General features: G+C 50.0%; 1 protein-coding gene and 1 long non-coding RNA gene across 2 annotated transcripts in view; one reads left to right on the top strand and one right to left on the bottom strand.

The window, feature by feature from the left end:
- Positions 1-20,758, top strand: part of LOC129012471 (uncharacterized) — an 83,639-nt gene that overhangs the window by 23,625 nt on the left and 39,256 nt on the right. The window lies entirely within an intron of this gene.
- LOC129012470 (large ribosomal subunit protein P1-like) lies at positions 19,077-19,432 on the bottom strand. The gene is made up of 2 exons (XM_054448092.2): positions 19,370-19,432; positions 19,077-19,288 (listed from the first exon to the last, which is right to left on the bottom strand). Exons 1-2 carry the CDS (start codon positions 19,430-19,432, stop codon positions 19,091-19,093), a joined length of 261 nt encoding a protein of 86 aa, XP_054304067.1. The 3' UTR covers positions 19,077-19,090.

Raw genomic sequence — 20,758 nt, 5'->3', positions numbered from 1 at the left:
GGGCCCACCAACTGTGCGCCCCACTTCCATTTCCCAGGCCTTGATTAAGACTTTTAGAGGCAGTAAGCTCTGAGAGGCAGTAAGCTCTGAAAAGTATCTCCACCCCCGTGAATAGTACAAAATGAAATCAATATTAAGCCACAAAATAAGTGTGAGGAGGCCCTTCAACATTTTGAACTTTCCTGTGATGACAGCTTTGAAGTTGTTTATTTTTTGAAATATCAAATATGAAATTTTTTTTTTTTTGGGGGATGGAGTCTTGCTCTGTTGCCCAGGCTGGAGTGCAGTGGCGCGATCTCGGCTCACAGCAAGCTCTGCCTCCTGGGTTCACACCATTCTCCTGCCTCAGTTTCCTGAGTATCTGGGACTACAGGCGCCCGCCACCATGCCCGGCTAATTTTTGTATTTTTTTTTTTAGAGACGGGGTTTCACCGTGTTAGCCAGGATGGTCTCGATCTCCTGACCTTGTGATCCACCCGCCTTGGCCTCCCAAAGTGCTAGGATTACAGGCGTGAGCCACCGCACCCGACCTCAATATGAAATTCTATTTTTTTTTTTTTTTTTTTTTTGAGGCAGAGTCTCGCTCTGTCGCCCAGGCTGGAGTGCAGCGGCGAGATCTCGGCTCACTGCAAGCTCCGCCTTCCAGGTTCACTCCATTCTCCTGCCTCGGCCTCCCGAGTAGCTGGGACTACAGGCGCCCACCACTACGCCCGGCTAATTTGTTGTATTTTTTAGTAGAGACGGGGTTTCACCGTGTTAGCCAGGATGGTCTTGATCTCCTGACTTCGTGATCCACCCACCTTGGCCTCCCAAAGTGCTGGGATTACAGCCGTGAGCCACCGCGCCCAGCCAATATGAAATTCTCAAATGATTTTCTCCTTCTTCGCTGGCTTCCTTCCTGTGGGTTTTGTTTGCATGTTGCTCTTATCTGTGATCAGCCCTCACCCCCAGCTGGCCTTCCTGCCTCCACCAGGCCTGCCCTGGTGCTGGACGTCAGGAGGGTGGTTCTAGGGCCGAGCTTGAGGACCCCAGGGGGTCCTTCCACGGAAACTGGCCTGGCGTGCAGAGGGGAGGGCTGCAGAGTCACGTCCCCTCTCACCAAGGTTAGTGGGCTTGCTGAATAGTCCAGGGTATACCAGCTTAGAGCTGATCAGGGCTGAGCTGAGCAAGGAGGGCAGAGTCCTGGGTGGCTGTCAAACTTGGAAAATCAAACTTGAATCAAACCAACAGACAGCTACTGCAGTCCATGTTGCAGGCAAAAAACAAGTTGGGCTGGACGGGAAGGCCAGTACTGGGGTCTTATCATCCGGCGGCCTTGGGCTCTCCTGACCTGTGGGTGGCTCAGATGGTGGAACAGAATGGTCAAGAACCCACTTGGATGCTGCCCATCAGCTCAGGTACATTACTGTCTATAAGGACTGGAGGATCACCCGCATTACAAATAGGCAAACTGAAGCCAGGGTCCATGCCCGGTGATGGAAGAGCTGGATCTGTCTGTCTGGCTCGGTCTGGAGATTTTGCTCACAGTAAGCCTCCAGGGTCCAGAGTCTGGGTCTCCTCACTCAAGAGTTTTATCATTGTCTGGCACCTTCTGTTGCTGGAGGGAGAGGTGAGAAGCCTACAGGCATTTTTGTCCTGTCTGCATATTTGGTCCACTATGTGTTGGGCATTCACAAATCTGTTATCTCATCCAGGCTGCATCCCTGCAAAGTGGTCAGTGTGGGCCCCATTTTACAGATGAGCTCAGCAAAGGAGAGGGACTTGCCCAAGGTGGGGCATATGGTGGGGACTTCTGGCCCCTTGGAAGGGAATCTCCATGGGTGCAGAGCCTGTCTGGCTCCCAGCTATAACCCCAGGCCACAGCCCCCAGCACAGCCATCAATGCATTGTCAGCAAGCAATACATATCTGGTGAATGAGTAAGTCAGTGAATAGTGAATGATCGCTTGATTCCGTTTGGCCCCAAATCTTTGCCCTTTCCTGGTTTTCACCTAGTCTGAGGAGCTGCAGCTGAAAGCAGAATCCCTGGGCCTTCCTGGTGGAAAAGGCTCCCTGGGCTGTGCTGGTGAGAGCCCCTGGGTGAGAGGCCTCAGCAGTGCCAAGGCCTCCCAGCTTCTGCCTGCTCAAGGAATCCTGCCCTCACCCCTGCCTGCCACAGCCATCCCTAGTGGCCACGTATAGTCCCAGAAGATGCAGGGAGGGTTTCACTGCAGAATAAACATATAGGCTGTACATCCAGTGATTCAGAAGATCCTACTGTGCTGGCCTCCCTCTTCCCCAAACCATGCTGTTGCCATAGCAACAGTTGCCAAACCACAGCTTGCTGAGGGCATCCCAATTAACCCCTTCCTGGTGCACAGGGCCCTCAGTACACCTGTCCACATGGCCTGGATGCCCACAACACTGATGCCCAGGCTAAGAGACAATGGCACAGGGGCAACTTGTGCCAGACAGAGGCAGGGTGGTATTGTGGGCAGAAATGCAGGCTTTGGGGGTCAAAGGGCCTGAGTTGAATCTCTGCGTCAGCTATGCGAACTTGGATACTCCAAGAAACCTTTCAAGCCTCAGTTGCAATATGGACCTAATACTGTGCCCACTCACAGAGCTGTTCTAATAGTCGGCCAGATAAAGAATGCATCATAATGTCCAGTGGAATACGTGGCATGTGGTTAATGCTCGTGACTTTGGGCTGGGTTCATGCTCTCTGCATAGGAGGAGCTGGCCAGCATGCCGTGTGTGCATATCCAGTCCACTTCTGTTATGCGGGGCCCCAGGGCATGTTAGGGGTGGGCACATAGTTACAGGCATACAGAACAGGGATTCATCTGGGAAAAAGGAAGCCAGTAGCCTCTCAAGCTGTACCAGGCCTGGAGATTGCCCTGGGAGAGCTCTCTCAAACAGCCCATTCATTCCACGTTGAACTCAACCCTCTCAAGGCCCCACTGGGCTCTGGGACTCCCAGAGTGAGAGGTTTGACTAGAAACCAAGAGGGGTAGGAGGAAGCTGATGGAGGAGGGGATGGGTCTGTGGGTCTCTGGCGTGCAGAGGGGAGGGCTGCAGAGTCAAGTCCCCTCTCACCAAGGTTAGTGGGCTTGCTTAATAGTCCAGGGCATACCAGCTTAGGGCTGATCAGGGCTGAGTTAAGCAGGGAGGGCAGAGTCCTGGGTGGATGTCAAACTTGGACTTCCTCACACTTATTTTGTGGCTTACGAATAGGTCTGAGGGGGTGCGGGTGGGGAGGACAGAAAGTAAGGCTGTGCTGGAAGCTCTGGACAAACCCAGGGGCCTGTGGCCATGGCCCCCACCCCACCCCTGCCCCCTGTTAACACCAGTTGAGCAAACGACCCCTGGGGAAAGCGACAGCAGAGAGTAGACCAGAAAAGGCAGTATTAGTGGCCGCTGTTGATTGAGTCAGCTAGGGGCCAGAGCAACAACGCAAATAAGGCCACCTTCCCTCCACCCACTGCTTAAAGAACTCTGATGGCTTCTCCCTGAGGGACCCAAACCCTCAGCTGTGGCTTACAAAGCCTCTGTCCTGGCCCCAGCCCACCTCTCTGCTCACTTTGCACTTCTCTGTTCCAAGCTGCTCTGCTCCCAGTCACTCAGACTGCTTTGTTTGTGTTGTTGTTTTTCAAATGAATTGCTTCTTTCAGCCTCAGCCTTCTGCACAGTCAAGGCAGGTGCCTCTACCTGAAATGCTCATGTACTCTTTCCCCAGTTCATTTACTGTATCTCATCAGTTACAAGATGTGCCATAGAAAAAACCCCTAACTTTTTATTTGAAGTAAGTTCAGACTGAATAAAAGTTGCAAAAAATAGTACAAATAATCTTCATATTCTGTTTTACTCTGATTCCCCAAATGTTAGCTTTCTACCATGTTTGCATTCGATGAACACTAGAGCTATCTCTGTGCATCTCCTTCCCAACTCCCTCTTCAGTGACTTCATGGCGCCAGCTTTAAATTGGCCACAGAGAGTATTTACACTGCAGAAATTGGTATCAAGGCTTTTTTGCCCTGAGAGAGTTAGTTGTTAAACATTTTCAGCATACCACCATTTTATCAATCTCTCTGTTTTATCTTTTTAAAATCAAATTCCGTCTGTCTGTTTTTTTTTTTTTTTTTTTTTTTTTTTTTTTTGAGACGGAGTCTCGCTCTGTCGCCAGGCTGGAGTGCGGTGGCGTGATCTCGGCTCACTGCAACCTCCATCTCCCAGGTTCAAGCGATTCTCCTGCCTCAGCCTCCCGAGTAGCTGGGACTACAGGCATGCACCACCACGCCCAGCTAATTTTTTTTTTGTATTTTTAGTAGAGAGGGAGTTTCACCATGTTGGCCAGGATGGTCTCGATTTCTTGACCTCGTGATCCGCCTGCCTCGGCCTCCCAAAGTGCTGGGATTACAGGTGTGAGCCACCGCACCCGGCCCAAATTCCCTCTTTATATGTACAGTGTGTGTGTGTGTTCACTCATTCTTTTTATTTTTTTGTCTGAGATGGAGTCTCGCTCTGTCTCCCAGGTATGCAGTGGTATGATCTCAGCTCACTGCAACATCCACCTACCAGGTTCAAGTGATTCTCCCGCCTCAGCCTCCCCAGTAGCTGAGACTATAGGCGCGCATCACCACACCTGGCTAATTTTTGTATTTTTAGTAGAGACGAGGTTTTGCCATGTTGACCAGGCTGGTCTCGAACTCCTGACCTCAGGTGATCTGCCCACCTGAGCCTCCCAAAGTTCTGGGATTACAGGAGTAAGCCACCTCACCCGGCCTCTTTTTCTTTCCTTTTTTTTTCTGAACTGCTTGAGAGTAGGTGACAGATAAGTACCTTTATCCCTAAATACTTTGATACATTCTTCTTCAAAACAAGGACATTCTTTTATATAATAACCACAGTACATTTATTGAAATCAGAAAATTAGCATGGCTACATACAGTTTTATTGTCTGATGTACAGACCTTATTCAACCATCTCCAACCATCCTGCTAATAGCCTTTACAGCAAAAGAAGAAAAATATTGGGCACAGTGGATCACACCTGTAATCTCAGCACTTTGGGAGGCTGAGGCGGAAGGATTGTTCGAGCCCAGGAGTTCAAGACCAGCCTGGCCAATATAGTGAGACCCTATCTCTACATACACACACACATACACTAGCCAAGTGTGGTGGTGCACATCTGTAGTCCCAGCTTCTTGGGAGGCTGAGGTGGGAGGATCACTTGAGCCCAGGAGGTTAAGGCTTCAATAAGCCTGAATTTCCCACCTCAGCCTTCTAAGTAGCTGGGACTACAGGTGTGCACCATCAGGCCCAGCTAATTTTTGTGTTTTTTTGTAGAGACAGGGTTTTGCCATGTTGTTCAGGCTGGTCTCAAACTCCTGGGCTTAAGCGATCTGCCCGCCTCAGCCTCCTGAAGTGCTGGGATTACAGGCATACACCACTACACCTGCCTATTTAATTTTATTTTTTATTTATATATTTTTTAGAGATAAGGTCTCACTATGTTGCCCAGGCTAGAGTGCAGTGGCTATTCACAGGTGTGATCATAGTGCACTACATCCTCGAACTCCTGACCTCAGCAATCTTTTTGTCTCAGCCTCCTGAATAGCTGGGACTACAGGCACGCACCCCTGTACCTGGCTTTATTATTTTATTTTATTTTATTTTTTAGCACCTTCTCACTTTTTGGCACAAGATGTTCCAGGCTCACTTGTATTTTCCCTGAGCCAACCTTGGAATTAGCTATTCTCCAAAGTCCCCTAGTTCCTTTTAGTGGAGAATGGCATTTGGAAACCAAGATTTGGAAGCTAGGGTGCTTCCTGCTTCTGGGGAAGATGCACCTTTTACATTTCTGACCACAGGATGCATTTTAGAGATGACGTCTAACAATACCCCAGCTTGGCATTTGCCTCTTCTCCTTCTGGCCACCCCAGAAACTAAGCCCAGCGGTGACCGCTCAGCCAGGACCCCTTCCCCACACTTCTCCCCAGGCCGGTCCACACAGCCCCTTTGTCCTACCTCTTCTTTCCACTGAGTCAGAGCCCAGGAGCCTACCAACCACAAACTCGGAAATTTTACACCCGGCAAAGCTTGCTGCAGGGCAAGGTAGATGTCCCTTGGATTCCACCCTATTCTGATCTCTGCCACTACACATCCTTCTTTGTTTTAAATTAGGTGGGAGAGAGAAAACTCCTCTGGGGCTGCAGAAGGTCAAAAGAGCTCTTTCAGTAAGCACAAAATAACATTTCTAAGGTTAATTGGCTGAATTTTTCTCTCAGTGTTATCTAAAATAATAGTGTGGATGATCAATAGAGTCTTAGATTCGATGAAATAGATTGCACCCAGTTATCCTTCAAAACTGAGCTCACACCACTACTCCTGAGTACTTTTCCTCTGTATCACTCAACACAATCAGTAACGTGGATTTGGGGGTCACTGTTGGTCCATATCTCTCTGAGTGCCTTGCAAGTGGACTCCCCTCTGTGTCTATCATGTATTCATATCTGTATCCTCAATGTGAGGTGCGGTTAGACACTCAATAAGGATTTGTGGAATAAATTGCTGGATTAACTTAATCTTCTCAACAAGCCTGCAAGCACAGATGATGCTTTCTACTTTACGGGTGGAGAAACTGAGGCTCCTAGAGCCAAAGTTTGTTCAATATCACTCCACCAGTAAATGGTAGACTCCGGATGCAAACCCAGGTGTGTCAGATTCCTATGTCTGTACAGAGTGTGTCAGTGGAGGAAATGATTTTCGTGAAGAATTGAATTTTTATTCCCGTAATGAGCTTGGTCCCCAGAGTGTATAAATTCCTAGAAATTGGGGCAGCATAAATAAGGGTCGGCGCAGTGGCTCATGCCTGTAATCCCAGCACTTTGGGAGGCTGAGGCGGGTGGATCACTTGAGGTCAGGAGTTTGAGACCAACCTGACCAACATGGTGAAATCCCGTCTCTACTAAATACAAAAAATTAGGCGGGTGTGGTGGCGCATGCCTGTAATCCCAGCTACTTAGGAGGCTGAGGCAGGAGAATCGCTTGAACCTGGGAGGCGGAGGTTGCAGTGAGCCGAGATCACGTCATTGCACTCCAGCCTGGGCAACAAGAGCAAAACTCCTTCTTAAAAAACAAACAAACAAACAAAAAAAGATGCAATAAAGGACACAGAAGAGAGGGGCTGGTGCTGCAAAACCAGTTTCCACAGGTGGCCACAGTCACTCAGCTCATACTGCCACTAGGTTGGCCTGGGCTGCCCTGCCCCTCTATGTGAGGGCCAGGCCAGGCAGAGGCATGGGTAAAGGGCAAGCAACCTGGCTGGGCCTGCCTGACCCCAGGCATGGGCCTTGGCCCCTTGTGCTGCCTGACTAGCCCTGGCCTGTGAAGGGAACTTCCACACAGACAGCGCTTCTCTTGAGGACTTCACCATCCCCGCTTGCTGCCCCTGCACACGCCCAGCGGCGGGGCAGAGTGCAGGTTACAACTTCTGCTTTGCAGATATGGAAACTGAGTCTCAGAGGGCATAAGTACTCACTAGAGGGTAAATCCCTTATTTTCTCCATCTGTAGGATGGGAAGGTTGGACTTGGTGATGGCACAGGTTTCTCTAGCTCTGCAGGTAATGGTTCCGCGACCAGTGGCCACCTCCTCTGTGTCTCTCTCCTCAGGGCTTTCCTAACCACTTCCCAGGGGGAAAGGGTGCTTCCCAATGCTTCCCATTGAACAGACTGAATCAAAACACAATCATCATTTACATTTCAAAAGCCCTGCTCAGTCACCCTAATGCAGACCGGATTTACCGGGTCCACCTGGTCTATGAACGTCCAATCTTGACCTGGGTGGGCTTTCATGAGATGAGGAGAGCGCTTTTGGAAATAATTTGAGAGACATTAAGAAGATCATCTCGATTTCTTGATTATATGCTAAATAAGGGGTGGATAATTCATGAGCGGGGATTTCCTGGGACTGAGGGTCCCTCCCCTGTTTAGACCACATAGGGTAACTTCCTGACATTGCCATGGCATTTGCAAACTGTTATGGGGCTGGTGGAAGTGTCTTTTAGCATGCTAATACATTATAATTAGTGTATAATGAGCAGTGAGGATGGCCAGAGGTCACTTTGGTCACCATCTTGGTTTTGGTGAGGTTTAGCCAGCTTCTTTGCCACATCGTGTTTTACCAGGAGGGTCTTTGTGAACTGTTTCTTGTTCTGACCTCCTGTCTCATCCTGTGACTAAGAATGGCAAACCTGGGCCTGACGTGGTGGCTCATGCCTGTAATCCCAGCACTTTGGGAGGCTGAGGCGTTGGATCACCTGAGGTCAGCCTGACCAACATGGTTAAACGCCGTCTCTACTAAATACAAAAAATTAGCCGGGCGTGGTGGCACATGCCTGTAATCCCAGCTACTTGGGAGGCTGAGGCAGGAGAATCGCTTGAACCCGGGAGGCAGAGGTTGCAGTGAGCCAAGATTGCACCATTGCACTCCAGCCTGGGTGACAAGAGTGAAACCCCATCTCAGAAAAGGAAGACTGTCTCCTCTTCTAAGCAGATTTCTGTCCTAGAAATACCATAAATTTTAATAACCACTCAACACTTATATACACTGACTAGGTGCCAAATACTCACTTAATCTTCACGACAGCCCTGTGAGGTTGGGGTTATTTCTCTATTTTACAGATGAGGATGCTGAGACACAAAGAGCGACTTGCCCAAGGTCGCGATCTGGAATGTGAACTTCTTTGTTGTTTTGTTTTGTTTTGTTTTGTTTGAGAGAGAGTCTTGCTTTTATTCCCAGGTTGGTGAACAGTGGTGCAATCATGGCTCACTGCAGCCTCGACCTCCTGGGCTCAGGTGATCCTCCCACCTCAGCCTCCGGAGTGTCTGGAACCACAGGCTCGAAGCAAGACTGCCAGCTAATTTTTTTTTGTTTTATTTTGTTTTGAGACGGAGTCTCGCTCTGTCGCCCAGCCTGGAGTGCAGTGGCACGATCTTGGCTCACTGCAAGCTCTGCCTCCTGGGTTCATGCCATTCTCCTGCCTCAGCCTCCTGAGTAGCTGGGACTACAGGCACCCGCCACCACGCCTGGCTAATTTTTTGTATTTTTAGCAGAGACGGGGTTTCACTGTGTTAGCCAGGATGGTCTCGATCTCCTGACCTCGTGATCCGCCCACCTCAGCCTCCCAAAGTGCTGGGATTACAGGCATGAGCCACCATGCCCGGCTTGCTTTTTTTTTTAGAGACAGAGTCTTGCTATGTTGCCCAGGCTGGTTTCAAACTCCTGGCCTCAAGCAATTCTCCTGCCTCGGCCTCCCAAAGTGCTGGGACTCCAGGTGTGAGCCACCGTGCCCAGGCAAGGAATCTGATCTTGAACTAAGATGGTGCCACTGTACTCCAACCCGGACGACAGAGCAAGACTCCGTCTCAAAAAATAAATAAATAAATAAATAAATAAATAACGATGGGATGGCTTTAGGCCAGGCATGTTGGCTCATGCCTGTAATCCCAGCAATTTGGGAGGCAGAGGTGGGAGGATCACTTGAGGCCAGGAGTTTGAGACCACCCTGGGCAACATAGGGAGAGCTCGTCTCTACAAAAAAATAGATAAAACAAAACAAAACAAAACAAAAAACTAGCTGTGGCAGCATGTGCCCCTAGTCCCAGCTACTCGGGAGGCTGAGGAAGGAGGATTGCTTAAGCCTGAGAGGTCGAGGCTACAGTGAACCATGATTGTGCCATTGCACTCCAGCCTGAGCAACAGAGTGAGACCTCGTTTCAAAAAAAAAAACAAAAAACAGATGGCTTCAGAGGAAGCTGATCATTACCAGACACTGAATCTGCCGACACGTTGACTGTGGACTTCCCAGAACCATGAGAAATCTATTTCTGTTGTTTATAAGCCAGCCATTTTATAAAATACCATTTTATGGTATTTTATTCTAGCAGCCCAAATGAACTAAGACCGGGCATCATTAACACCTGGCCATCTATCTCTTATTGAGGTGGAGACACCAGTAGCATTGTCCGGTGCTACTCAGTGGAGAGTGACAGTTTGCTTTCCTTCCATGTGTCCTGTCTACACATCCACAGGAGGTGTGGCTGCTAGAGGGGTGAGGGTGAGCTGAGGGGCTGAGGCTGGCTCCTAGCAGGAAAGGGCTGACCTGCTTGCTGAGTCTGAGCCTCTGACATCAGAGCCCTGCCTCCCTCCCACCTCCACCCACACAACTTACACAAGCTCCTCTCCCTGGGCCACCCCAGACCTAAGCTCAGCGTGATGACGACGCAGTCATGGGTTTGCCTCTGAAATTCCCCTCCAGGAGAGCAGTGGCAGGCCTCTGCATGGCCCACCCCTTACGTGGCTGCTGATGGAGGAAGCTGATGAGGGTGGGGAGGGGACGGGCAGTGAAGGACGGGGGAGGTTCTAGGAGAAAGAGAAAGAGGAAGAGTAGGAGGAGGCGTGGGCTGGTGGAGATACGCTAGGGTGGTTGAACTGGATACACTGTCTGTGGGAGTCCAGATTTGGGCTCAGCCTTCAGGCAGGAATGGGGTGTTGGCACTGGCTAAGGGAGATTAGAACTCAGGCCTCCATCCATGTCTGATCCAAAAGGACACCCCCCTCCAGGTTCCCTCCTCTCCAAACATCACTCTAGGATCCAGGCTCCTTGTGACACTCCTATCTGTGGTCAGGGACCTCTTCCAGGAATTTATAAAAGTTGGGGCCCCCATCCTAGGAAAATCTTCCTCCGCACAATCTTGAGCTACTAGTACCCAGGCCATCTGTGGACCCTCCTAGAATTCTCATTAGGAACCTCAAAGCAAAGGGAGAAACAACATTTCCCCAAGAGTTGGCAAGGATGCTTGCAAAAACAGACTCCCAGGCCTGACCTCAGCTATACTGAGGCAGACCCTGGAGGAGTGGTCTGGGACCTACATTTTTTTTTCTTTTTCTTTTTTTTTTTTGAGATAGAGTCTTGCTCTGTTGCCCAGGCTGGAGGGCAGTGTCACGATCTCGGCTCACTGCAACCTCTGCCTCCCAGGTTCAAGCGATTCTCCTGCTTCAGCCTCCTGAGTAGCTGGGACTACCGGGGCACGCCACCACGCTCGGCTAAGTTTTGTATTTTTAGTAGAGATGGAGTTTCACATCGTTGGTCAAGCTGGTCTCAAACTCCTGACCTCAAGTGATCCACCTGCCTCGGCCTCCCAAAGTGCTGGGATTACAGGCGTGAGCCACTGTGCCCAGCCTGGGACCTACATTTTAAACAGGACACCAGGTAAGTCTGGGAAGCTGGCTGAAGGTAGTTGTAGAGAGGGTTAGAGGAGAGGGTACTAGATTAAAAAGGTAGATTCCTGGCTCCATCTCCAGAGATTTCGATTTGGAAGCGTAGGCTGGGTTCAGGAATCTGCATTTTAATCAAACAGCCCAGTGATTTTGATGCTGAGAGACCTTGAAGGAGGCCTAGGAGAGCTGAGAGCCAGCCCTAAGTGATCAGACTAGGTGGGGGCACAGAAAGGCCTGCGATGGATTCATGTGGTTTTCCAGAAAACTGCTCTAGCAACAGATGTGTCAGGCCAGGAAACTGGCTCTCCCCAGGGCTCCTGGTGAAAGGCTGTAAGGTGGGCTGGCCCAGGAGATCTTCTCCTTTCCAGTTAGGCAGCAGGGTGTGAGTCCCAATTTTGTATTCACCACCTGTGGGGCCTTGGCCAAGTCTCCTGGGGCCTCAGTTTTTCTGCCAGTGAAATGAAAGGCCTTTCCAACTCCGACAGTCTGTCACCATGTCATGATGGCCCTGGCCACATGTCAGGGCAGCGTGCAATCCTCATCCAGCCAGCCCTCCCCACTGGCACCCTGCCCCTCCCTGGGAGAGGGCCTGGGGCCAAGAGGCTATCAGCTCAAGTCCTTCTCCACACTGGCTTTCCTTGAGGTGTGCAGCTGGAAGGGCCGCTCTCTCATCTGGAGTTGTCCCCATCCTCTGGGGCACCACGAGTGTTTGGCCTGAGTGGTTGCTGGTGTGTGTGGGAGGTGGGAGGGGCAGGGCTGGGCTGGAGACTGGAGATCAGGTGTGTGGGAATGTCAGGCCCCTGAGGCTGACACCAGCATGGCCCTATCCTCCTGCCTTCTCTGGGGGAAGCATTTCCAGGCCTGAGTGGATGTATCTAGGGTCCTGCCTGGGTGTAGCACACAGAAGGGCAGTGCCTTGGGCCTCTCCACCAAGGCTCTGGAGAGAAGATTCCTGGGAACGCGGTAACCATGCAGGTGGCTTCCCCAGCCTACTGCTTTCTCTCTGGGCAGATCATGTACCTTTGAGCCACTGTGTGCTCCTGCACACTCCTCCCTTCTCTGCTTGCTTCTCTCCCCACCCCACTCCCTCCCTCTCCAGCTTTCTGATTTGGAAGGACAGCTGTGGGCAGCTGGCTACAACAACCCTTGCTCCCCCAGCCCATATATCCAGATTCCAAAATCCTTAGGAAGTTAGAGTTGGAGGGAGGATGAGAGAGGGAACCCAAACTAAACATTTGGCTTCCTCCCTACTCAAAGTTCTCAGCACCACTGTTTTGTATAAGAAACCCACAGACTGAGAAAACCATAAGAGTGTCCAGGCGGCCAGGCATGGTGGCTCACGCCTGTAATCCCAGCACTTTGGGAGGCCGAGGCGGGTGGGTCACGAGGTCAAGAGATTGAGACCATCCTGGCCAACATGGTGAAATCCCATTTCTACTAAAAATACAAAAAAAAAAAAATTAGCTGGGCATTGTGGCGTGCATCTATAGTCCCAGCTACTCGGAAGGCTAAGGCAGGAGAGTCGCTTGAACCTGGGAGGCGGAGATTGCAGTGAGCCGAGATCGCACCACTGCACTCCAGCCTGGCAACAGAGCAAGACTCCGTTTCAAAAAAAAAAAAAGAAAAAGAAAAACATAAGAGTTATAGGAGAGGAAAAGCTCATTCAGTCCTTTCATTCAACAGGTATTTATCGAGCATCTACTATGTGCCAGGCTCCAGGGAGAACAGTGAGCAGATGACGTAGTGTTTGCTCTCATGGAGGCACCAACTTGAGGGGAGTGGAGGCCCTCTCTGGGGGCCTTTTGTGGCTTCCTGCCTTGGTTGGTGGTGAACAGTTGTCCCTGGTCCCAGTCTTCCATACCGGGGAATAGAGCAGAATCGAGTGGCTGTTCTGAACATTTGCTCTCTATGGAGCCGCTACTCCCTGAGGCCTCGCTTTCCACTTGTCCCCGAGCCTCTGGGCATTTACCCCCGGGGAAGCTGTCCCTCCCCATTCCTTCTTGCCTCCCCCTCTCTCTCCCCTGATTTTGGCCCTGGCTGATGGTTCTCAGTCCTGGCCCATCAAGCCCATCAGCGTCCCTGTTGGAGCTTTCACTGAGCAAGGCCTTGCCCCAGGATGGTCTCCCTCTGGAGGTGCAGGGGCGGGACCTGGACTCTGGATATTTTAAAGCTCTCCAGGTCTTTCTGAGACAATTACAGATTGAGAGCTTGACCCCAAAGGCCTAAGGAAAAGGCCCATGGGCATTTCCCCCTGGTATGACCTGGAGCTGTGACATACAGAGCGGTGGGCCCAACAGGTTCAGAGGTGGACCAGCTGTGGGGCTGATCTCACTCAGGTGGGGCAGTGAGAGGCAGGGACCCTCTGCCTGCTCCTCAGGCCACTCCTACAGCCCTTTGTTCCCTGAAGGCTACAGAGGGATCTGGGGCAGAGCCTGGCCCCCTGAGTTCAAGGAGGAGAAGGTGGAAGAGAATAGACATAGAGCAGCCCTGGCTTCTTTCTCTCCTTTCCCTCTTTAGTCTTCCTTATCTTTCAGGGCACTGTTCAAATTTCATCTCCTCCAGGAAGCCTTCCCCGATTTCCCAGATCAAAACCAACCAATCAATTCCTCATAGGGCTTCCACGAGTATTTCCTTTTGATTCACTATTTTTTTTTTTTTTCTGAGACAGAGTCTCACTCTGTCGCCGAGGCTGGAGTGCAGTGGCACTGTGTCGGCTCACTGCAACCTCCATCTCCTGGGTTCAAGCAATTCTCCCACCTCAGCCTCCCGAGTAGCTGGGATTACAGGCGTCCACAACCGCGCCCGGCTAGTTTTTATATTTTTAGTAGAGACGGGGTTTCACCATGTTGGCCAGGCTGGTCTTGAACTCCTGACCTCAGGTGATCCACCCACCTTGGCCTCCCAAAGTGCTGGGATTACAGGCGTTAGCCACTGCGCCCAGCCTCATTTTGTATACTTGATTCATTAAATTTGGATTCGGAAATGACTTTGAAGTTGATTGACTCTCATTCTGCTTCAGGCAGGCCCATAGTACATGCCATAGATGTGCACACCTCACCCCAAAGCCAGAGCTCCAGGTACCTGAGGCCACCTACAGCTGGCCTAGAGCTCCTGAAGGACTGGGATCTTGGCAGCTCTCTTGAACCCCTCTGACTGCAGCCCAGTGCCAGGGCTCCGGCTGCTGAAGCCTTTCACCTGTGGGAACCAGGCAACGCGTTACCCCATCCCTCCTTCAGGAGCTGCAGCCAGAAAACCTGCAGCAAGATTCTAGGCCAAGAGCCCTTCCTAGGCCAGGAACAGTGGCTCACGCCTGTAATCCCAGCACTTTGGGAGGCCGAGGGGGGTGGATCACCTGAGGTCAACAGTTCAAGACCAGCCTGACCAACATGGTGAAACCCTGTCTCTACTAAAAATACAAAAAAAAAAAAAAAATTAGCCAGGTGTAGTGGCGGATGCCTGTAATCCCAGCTACTTAGGAGGCTGAGGCAGGAGAATTGCCTGAACCCAGGAGGCGGAGCTTGCAGTGAGCCGAGATCAGCCACTGCACTCCAGCCTGGGCGACAGAGTGAGACTCCGTCTCAAAAAAAAAAAAAAAACAAAAAAAAACAAGAGCCCTTCCTGTAGATATGCAGAGCCAGATCAGGGCCCCGCCTGGAAAAAATTATGGAGCCCCTCCCCTCAAATGTAATACAAGAAAAACCATATCAAAAAATAAAAAGCCCAGGCTGGGCATGGTGGCTCATGCCTGTAATTCCAGCACTTTGGGAGGCCGAGGTGGGCAGATCACCTGAGGTCAGGAGTCCGAGACCAGCCTCGCCAACATGGTGAAACCCTGTCTCTACTAAAAGTATAAAAATTAGCCAGGCATGGTGGTGGGCACCTGTAATCCCAGCTACTCGGGAGGCTGAGGCAGGAGAATTGCTTGAACCCAGGAGATGGAGGCTGTAGTGAGCCGAAACAGTGCCATTGGACTCCAGCCTGGGAGACAGAGTGAGACTCCGTCTCAAAATAAATAAATAAATAAAATAAACAAAATAATAAATAAAATAAAAAGCCCAATAAAGAATGTGATTTTCAGCCGGGCACAGTGGCTCACACCTGTAATCCCAACATTTGGGAGGCTGAGGCAGGTGGATCACTTGAGGTCAGCAGTTCAAGACCAGCCCGGCCAACATGGTGAAACCCCATCTACTGAAAATACAAAAATTAGCTAGGCATGGTGGCATGTGCCTGTTATCCCAGCTACTCGAGAGGCTGAGGCAGGAGAATCACTTGAACTTGGGAGGCAGAGGTTGCAGTGAGCTGAGATCGCGCCACTGCACTCCAGCCTGGGCAACTGAGTGAGACTCTGTCTCAAAAAAAAAAAAAATGTTATTTTCTCCATGATGACTTTTTTGTTTCTTAAATATCATGTTCTAAAAACTTTTTCTTTGTTTTTTTTTTCCTTTTTGTGGAGAATGGGGTCTCGCTATATCGCCCAGGCAGATCTTGAACTCCTGGGATCAAGCTATCTTCCTGCCTCTGCCTCCCTGAAAGCTGGGATTACAGGCATGAGCCACCGTGTCCGGCTCTCAAAATTTTTTCTCACTTTCTTTATTGTCCTGCTTTGCTGGTGACCTCAGCATGTATTACTCTGTGTATTGGGAAGTCCAGATTTCTGTGTGTGTATGTGTCTATGTGCACAGATACGTGCTGCATACAAATATCACCCATACCTAGAAATGTACACACACACACTCCATATTGACTAGTGGTTCTTGATTATGGCTGCATATTGGGAATACCTGGGGAGTAAAAAAAATCCCAGTACTCATGCTGCACCCTAATTAAAATAAATCAGTAGCCTTGGTGTGGTGGCTCATGCCTGTAATCCTAGCACTTTGGGAAGCTCAGGCGGGTGGATCACCTGAGTTCAGGAGTTTGAGACCGGCCTGGCCAGCCAGACCAACATGGTGAAACCCTGTCTTTACTAAAAATACAAAAACTTAGCCAGGCATGGTGGTGGGCGCCTGTAATCCCAGCTACTTGGGAGGCTGAGGCAGGAGAATCGCTTGAACCCGGGAGGCGGAGGTTGCAGTGAGCCGAGATGGCACCATTGCACTCCAGCCTGGGCAACAAGAGTGAAACTCCAAAAACAAACAAACAAACAAACAAACAAACAAAAAATAAATCAGAACCACTAGGAGCAGGACCCATGTGTCAGTAGCTTGTAAATCTCCCCAGATGATTTCAATGTGTCATCAAGGCTGAGAACCACTGATGTAAACTGCAGCTTTCCTGATAGAATTCCTTTACTGAGCAGTTAACAGGAGTTGCATTCAGACTCAGAAACTGTTGAGACTGCACTTGGAGAGTAGCGGGCAGTAAAATGAAAAAACGATTGGCCTGGATGCAATGTTCTCACCTGCAAAGTGAGGCTATTGGACAAGACCATCTGTGGAGTCCCACCCGACTCTTAGAAAATGCTTTGATTGCAGTAAGTGTGTCCAGGAAGGAGAGAAAGAAATACACTGTTCAGGCAGAGGCCAGGCCCCTCTCTAGAGGCTGATGCGCGCTGGAGTTCTGAGCATCTACAGCACCATAGCTGCTTCTCTTTTTATCATGGGCATAAACCAAGGGCACCCTTGCCCACCTCCTCACTGGACAAACAGCAGCCAATCTGAGCTGCTGGGGACCAGCGATTAGGGAGGGATTATTGAGTGTGGTTCACAGGGGACCTGGAGTCTTGCAGCCAGCTCAAGAGTCTGAAGTCCAGACCGAGCGCAGTGGCTCATGCCTGTAATCCCAACACTTTGGGAGGCTGACGGGGGCGGATCACCTGAGGTCAGGTGTTTGAGACCAGCCTGGCCAACATGGTGAAACCCCGTCTCCATTAAAAATACAAAAATTAGCCAGCTGTGGTGACAGGCGTCTGTAATCCCAGCTACTCGGGAGGCTGAGACATGAGAATTGCTTGAACCTGGGGGCAGAGGTTGAGCTGAGATCGCGCCACTGCATTCCAGCCTGGGCAACAGAGCAGGACTTTGTCTTAAAAAAAAAAAAGAGTCTGAAGTCCAAACACAACGAAGGGTAGAAGGATCAGACAAGACTGTGCATGGAAGGGAGCGTGAGCTGAGGGAACAGGGACAGTGGGCCTTTGGCTGCTTGGACTGTGAAAAGTTTATTTGTTAATTACAGCTTGAGTATCCCTTATCTGAAATGTGTGGAACCAGGTTGAATTTCAAAATATTTGCATATACATAATGAGAGATCTGGGAAATGCAACCGAAGTCTAGCCATGAAATTCACTTGGGTTTCATATACGCATAGTCTGAAGGTGATTTTATAAAATGTTTTTAATAATTTTGTACATGAAACAAAGTTTTTGACTGCATTTTGACTTCAACCCATCACATGCAGCCAGGTGTGGAATTTTCCACTTGTGGCATCATGTCGCCATTCTCGCCATTCAAAATCTTTTGCATTTTAGGCTGGGTGCGGTGGCTCACACCTGTAATCCCAGCACTTTGGGAGGCCGAGGTGGGTGGATCACCTGAGGTTGGGAGATCGAGACCATCCTGGCTAACACAGTGAAACCCCGTCTCTACTAAAAATACAAAAAATTAGCTGGGCATCGTGCTGGCGCCTGTAGTCCCAGCTACTCAGGAGGCTGAGGCAGGAGAATGGCGTGAACCTGGGAGGCAGAGCTTGCAGTGTATATATATATATATATATATATATATATATATATACACACACACATATAAATTAGCCAGACATGGCCCAGCACGGTGGCTCATGCCTGTAATCCCAGCACTTTGGGAGGCCGAGGCGGGTAGATCACGAGGTCAGGAGTTCGAGACCATCCTGGCTAACACGGTGAAACCCATCTCTACTAAAAATACAAAAAATTAGCCGGGCGTGGTGGCACGTGCCTGTAATCCCAGCTATTCCGGAGGCTGAGACAGGAGAATTGCTTGAACCTGGGAGGCAAAGGTTGCAGATCACGCTACTGCACTCCAGGCTGGGTGAGACTCCATCTGAAGACAAAAACAAAAGCAAAACAAAAAAATCTGTTGCATTTGGCCGGGCGCTTTGGCTCACGCCTGTAATCCCAGCACTTTGGGAGGCCGAGGTGGGCGGATCACGAGGTCAGGAGATCGAGACCATCCTGGCTAACATGGTGAAACCCTGTCTCTACTAAAAATACAAAAAATTAGCCGCATGTGGTGGCGGGCGCCTGTAGTCCCAGCTACTTGGGAGGCTGAGGCAGGAGAATGGCATGAACCCGGGAGGCAGAGCTTGCAGTGAGCCGAGATCGCGCCACTGCACTCCAGCCTGGGCGACAGAGCAAGACTCCATCTCAAAAAAAAAAAAAAAAAAAAAATCTGTTGCATTTTAGAATTTTTATTTTTAGAATTTTTTTTAAAATGTAGAGAGGGTTTCTCCATGTTGGTCAGGCTGGTCTCGAACTCCTGACCTCAGGTGATCCGCCCACCTTGGCCTCCCAAAGTGCTGGGATTACAGGCGTGAGCCACCATGCCCGGCAAAAGTAAGATCTTCTTAAAGTAAAAATTGGAACAATATTGACGTATGCAGATAATAAATGCAAATTCTCCCACTCACCATGTCCTCCCTAATCCTACTTCCCTCTCACCATTTTGGTGTTTATCCTTTCAGGCAATTTTCTTTCTTTCCCTTTTTTTTTAAGTTCAGCTTTTTTTTTTTTTTTTTAGGTAGCTGGGCTTACAGGCATGCGCCACCATGCCCAGCTAATTTTTTAATTTTTAGTAGAGACATGGTTTTACCACTAAGTTCAGCTTTTTATCGAATATATTATAAAAGAGGTTTAGTCAAAAAGACCAAAGCCCATGTCATCATCAGAGTCCTCATATTCTTCTTTCTTTGCTTCCACTTTCTTCTCCTCAGCTGGAGCAGCAGCAGTGGAGGGGGCAGGACCTCCTGCTGGTGCAGCACCAGCTGCTGGAGCAGGTCCACCAGCCCCTGTATTGCAGATGAGGCTCCTAATGTTGACATTGGCCGGGGCCTTTGCAAACAAGCCAGGCCAAAAAGGTTCAACATTTACACCAGCTGCTTTAATGAGGGCCTTGATCTTATACTCTGTGACAGTCACCTCATTGTGCAGAATGAGGGCTGAGTAGATGCAGGCGAGCTCGGAGATGGAGGCCATGGCGTGGGCGAGTGTGGGACTGGTGCTGCCGGACGCGGTGCCGGATGAAGTGAGGGCCTCACCTCAACGTGTCCTTAGCTTCCTCGGAAGGACCGAACACCTTGGCAGCAGCTGAGGAAAGCTCAGGCAATTTTCTATATGCTTATGTTGTGTGTTTTGTTTTTATTGTTTTAAAAAACCTTGGGTTGTATTCTACAAATTATTCTGCAAATTGTTTTATCAACAGTGTACCATGATCTCCTCTGTGCCTGTTCCTAAATCAGAGTTACTTTTGTTTTTGAGTCAGGGTCTCACTCTGTCACCCAGGCTGGAGTGCAGTGATGCCATCACAGCTCACTGTAACCTCAAACTCCTGGGCTCAAGTGATCCTCCCACCTCAGCCTCCCAAGTAGCGGGGACTATAGGCACACACCACCACACTTGGCTAATTTTTAAATTTTTTTTGCACAGACAGGTTCTCAATATGTTGCCCAGACTGGTCTCGAACTCCTAGCCTCAAGCAATTCTCCCGCCTTGGCCTTCCAAAGCTCTGGGATTACAAGTGTGAGCCGCCACACCTAGCCCAGAGCTACTTTTTTCCTTTTGGCAGCTGTTGGAGTTCCATGGCCTCTGACCATTTACAGGAATGCTGTAGCCAGTGTACTTGTTGAGCTATTTCTGTAGGATACTTTCCTAAAAGTGGAATGGTTAGTTCTGGCTTGTGGTCAGAGGTGGGCAACCAAGGCAGAAATGGGAGTGAGCATGGAGGAAGAATGGAAAGAGTATGTGCATTCTTGGCTTACCACGGTGGCTCATGCCTATTATCCCAGCACCTAGAGAGGTTGATGCGGGTGGATCACCTGAGGTTGGGAGTTTGAGACCAGGCTGGACAACATGGTGAAACCCCATCTCTACTAAACATACAAAAATTAGCCGGGCGTGGTGGCATGTGCCTGTAATCCCAGCTACTCAGGAGGCTGGGGCACGAGAATTGCTTGAACCTGGGAGGCTGAGGTTGCAGTGAGCCAAGATCCGCACCACTGTGCTCCAGCCTGGGTGAAAGAGAGAAACGCATCTCAAAAAAAGAGAGTCTTACTGTATCCTCCAGGCTGGAGTGCAGTGGCGCGATCTCCGTTCACTGCAACCTCCGCCTCCCAGGTTCAAGCGATTCTCATGCCTCAGCCTCCTGAGTAGCTGGGATTACAGGCGCCCGCCACCACACCCAACTAATGTTTGTATTTTTAGTAGAGACGGGGTTTTGTCACGTTGGCCAGGCTGGTTTCCAACTCCTGACCTCAAGCGATCCGCCCACCTCAGCCTCACAAAGTGCTGGGATTACAGGCATGA

This window comes from Pongo pygmaeus, chromosome 15 (genome assembly GCF_028885625.2).
Source record: "Pongo pygmaeus isolate AG05252 chromosome 15, NHGRI_mPonPyg2-v2.0_pri, whole genome shotgun sequence".
Taxonomy (NCBI): domain Eukaryota; kingdom Metazoa; phylum Chordata; class Mammalia; order Primates; family Hominidae; genus Pongo; species Pongo pygmaeus.
Note: the sequence above shows the minus strand (reverse complement) of the source record. Positions and strands in the feature narration are given on the sequence as shown.